We start from the raw sequence: 1,948 nt of genomic DNA, 5'->3' as shown, positions 1-1,948 counted from the left end.
GATCATGAAAATGAAGGAAGACAGGGCAAATCGCGTCTCGCGAGTTCGGGAACAAAACAGAGACCGCGAGAGCAGCAAACTCGAGTTCGAGCGCGCAGCGGAGACGAGACAGTTGGCCACGAGTGGTGAGAGCTGGAGATGGGCCGGCCTATATGCGGCCATGAAGCACAGTGGAGAGGGGAGACGGAGATGTCGGGCTGTTGAGTGGTGGCCGTGGGCTTCTTGCATATTTAGGGGATTTCTCCGGTTGGGCAGCGACCAGCCACCGTCTTTTTACAGGACGAAAGGGTACTGTCGATTGTCGGTGAGGTGAGTCGATGCGTGTTGCCAGTCGCTCCCCAGCTGGCGATGGGGCTATCGAACTGTCGGCTTGCGTTTGCACGCTGGTATAATTCTTCTGGCGGCGTTGAACAAAGGCGTCTGATGATGCCTGTTCGCAGCGTGGCTGTAGCGGGGCGTACGAAGACTACAGGAGTGGCTGCCACTCCAGGGGAGCAAGACTGACTGGCGTCGAGACGACTCCAGCGCCTGAAGTCCGAACTGACTGCCTGTTGCCTGTGCCTCCTCGCGAAGCGCTCTGTGTTCAGCGTCCTGAACCCTAAGTATGGCCATTTCTATCCTGGCCTGGTGTCAGAAAGGTCAGCAAGGTTGCTTGGTGCCCAAGAGCAGTGGTGACCCTCGTCCGATGACCATGATCATGACCGTGTGCTGTGGGAGAGAGTATGCGCTCTCCCATCACAGTCACAAACAAAACAACACGAGACAGATCTTGAGACCTTCCCCATGTGGATGATTCACAAGCCTCGTCTGGCCAGTGAGGTCACCCATCCGCCATCAGACGAGACGGACAGACGCCTGGAGCGCCGTCAGGGCAGTATAATAGCGGATTGGCGACTGGGGATGAGCAATTGCCCATGACGAGGCGCGCGGGGGGGCAGGAGAGACAGTGGCTGATGTGACCAAGCGGTGCTATAGCTTGGGTTCCAGCAGGGCAGGGCAGGGCAGAGAGCACCATCAGGTAGCAACGCTGAAAGAGGCCATCGATGCCCAACCTGGAACTGTCGCTTTGGGCGTCAGGGGAACCTGCGTAGGTAGGCAGCAAGAAAGAGAGGCGGAGAGCCAGAGGGCCAGAAAGCCAGAGACAGCCAAACGGTGGAGGAGCAAGAGTCTCAAGGATGGCGCTATGCCCAGAGAAGAAAGCGGTCGAGCCCTGTCTAAACGGGCCCTAATCGTGATTCGCTACCCACACAGGCCGGACAATTGCTTTTCCCCCACCAACAAACCTAATGAGGGCTGTCAGGGCGGAGTCTTGCTCTTCACCGTCTCTTCCCCCCCCCCGGCTCGCCAACGTCTATTCCAGCTTCCATTTGTTCGCCGTCATCGCTCACCCGCTGCCATTCGTCTTCGATCGATCTCGTCCCATCCCCATCCCGACCAGCCCCCCCTCCCGCTTGGCAGCAGCGCCTTGGCCCGTTTCTATTTTCTCCCCGGGAGCCCTGGACCGACTGTACTGGAGCTGGGGCTGGAGCTGGAGCTGATGCCTCCTGAGTACAACCTAGGCTTCCTGAGTTGAAGCCCTGTTCTTCGGTACCTTCGCCATTCGCTTGTTGCCGTCAATGGGGCCATGGTCCCTGTCTTTGATCCTGTCGTCCCGTCCCCCCGTTCGTTGCGCGAGTACGCCCAGACAGAGGAGACGACAGAGACAGGGACAGGAGAACGATCCATCATGACGGTCCTCTGTGACCTCATTCGCCGAAATCACCATCTTGTTGCCCAGTGACTCTTCCCACGGACACGAGTGCCGCGTCAGGCACCACGAAAAGGGCAGCCGTAGGCTGTGATGTCTGTTGGTCTGGGCTGTCAACAATCCGACTGACCGCATGTCGCTCTTGTTTCTCCTCTTCGCCCTGAAGGTGACGCCGGAGCATCTATGCCTTTACCAACGCCC

The 1,948-nt window shown here is 58.5% G+C and overlaps 1 protein-coding gene across 1 annotated transcript; it reads left to right on the top strand.

Annotated features, from left to right (window-relative positions):
* Positions 1-10: 10 nt before the first annotated feature.
* On the top strand, positions 11-1,573 carry VDBG_04533 (predicted protein; the record flags this gene model as incomplete). Its single annotated transcript, XM_003004881.1, has 2 exons — positions 11-309; positions 976-1,573. 2 exons carry the CDS (start codon positions 11-13, stop codon positions 1,571-1,573), a joined length of 897 nt encoding a protein of 298 aa, XP_003004927.1.
* Positions 1,574-1,948: the final 375 nt, after the last annotated feature.

Source organism: Verticillium alfalfae, genomic scaffold, assembly GCF_000150825.1.
Source record: "Verticillium alfalfae VaMs.102 supercont1.5 genomic scaffold, whole genome shotgun sequence".
NCBI lineage: Eukaryota > Fungi > Ascomycota > Sordariomycetes > Glomerellales > Plectosphaerellaceae > Verticillium > Verticillium alfalfae.
The sequence above is the reverse complement of the archived record's forward strand: the minus strand, read 5'-3'. Positions and strand labels throughout refer to the sequence as shown.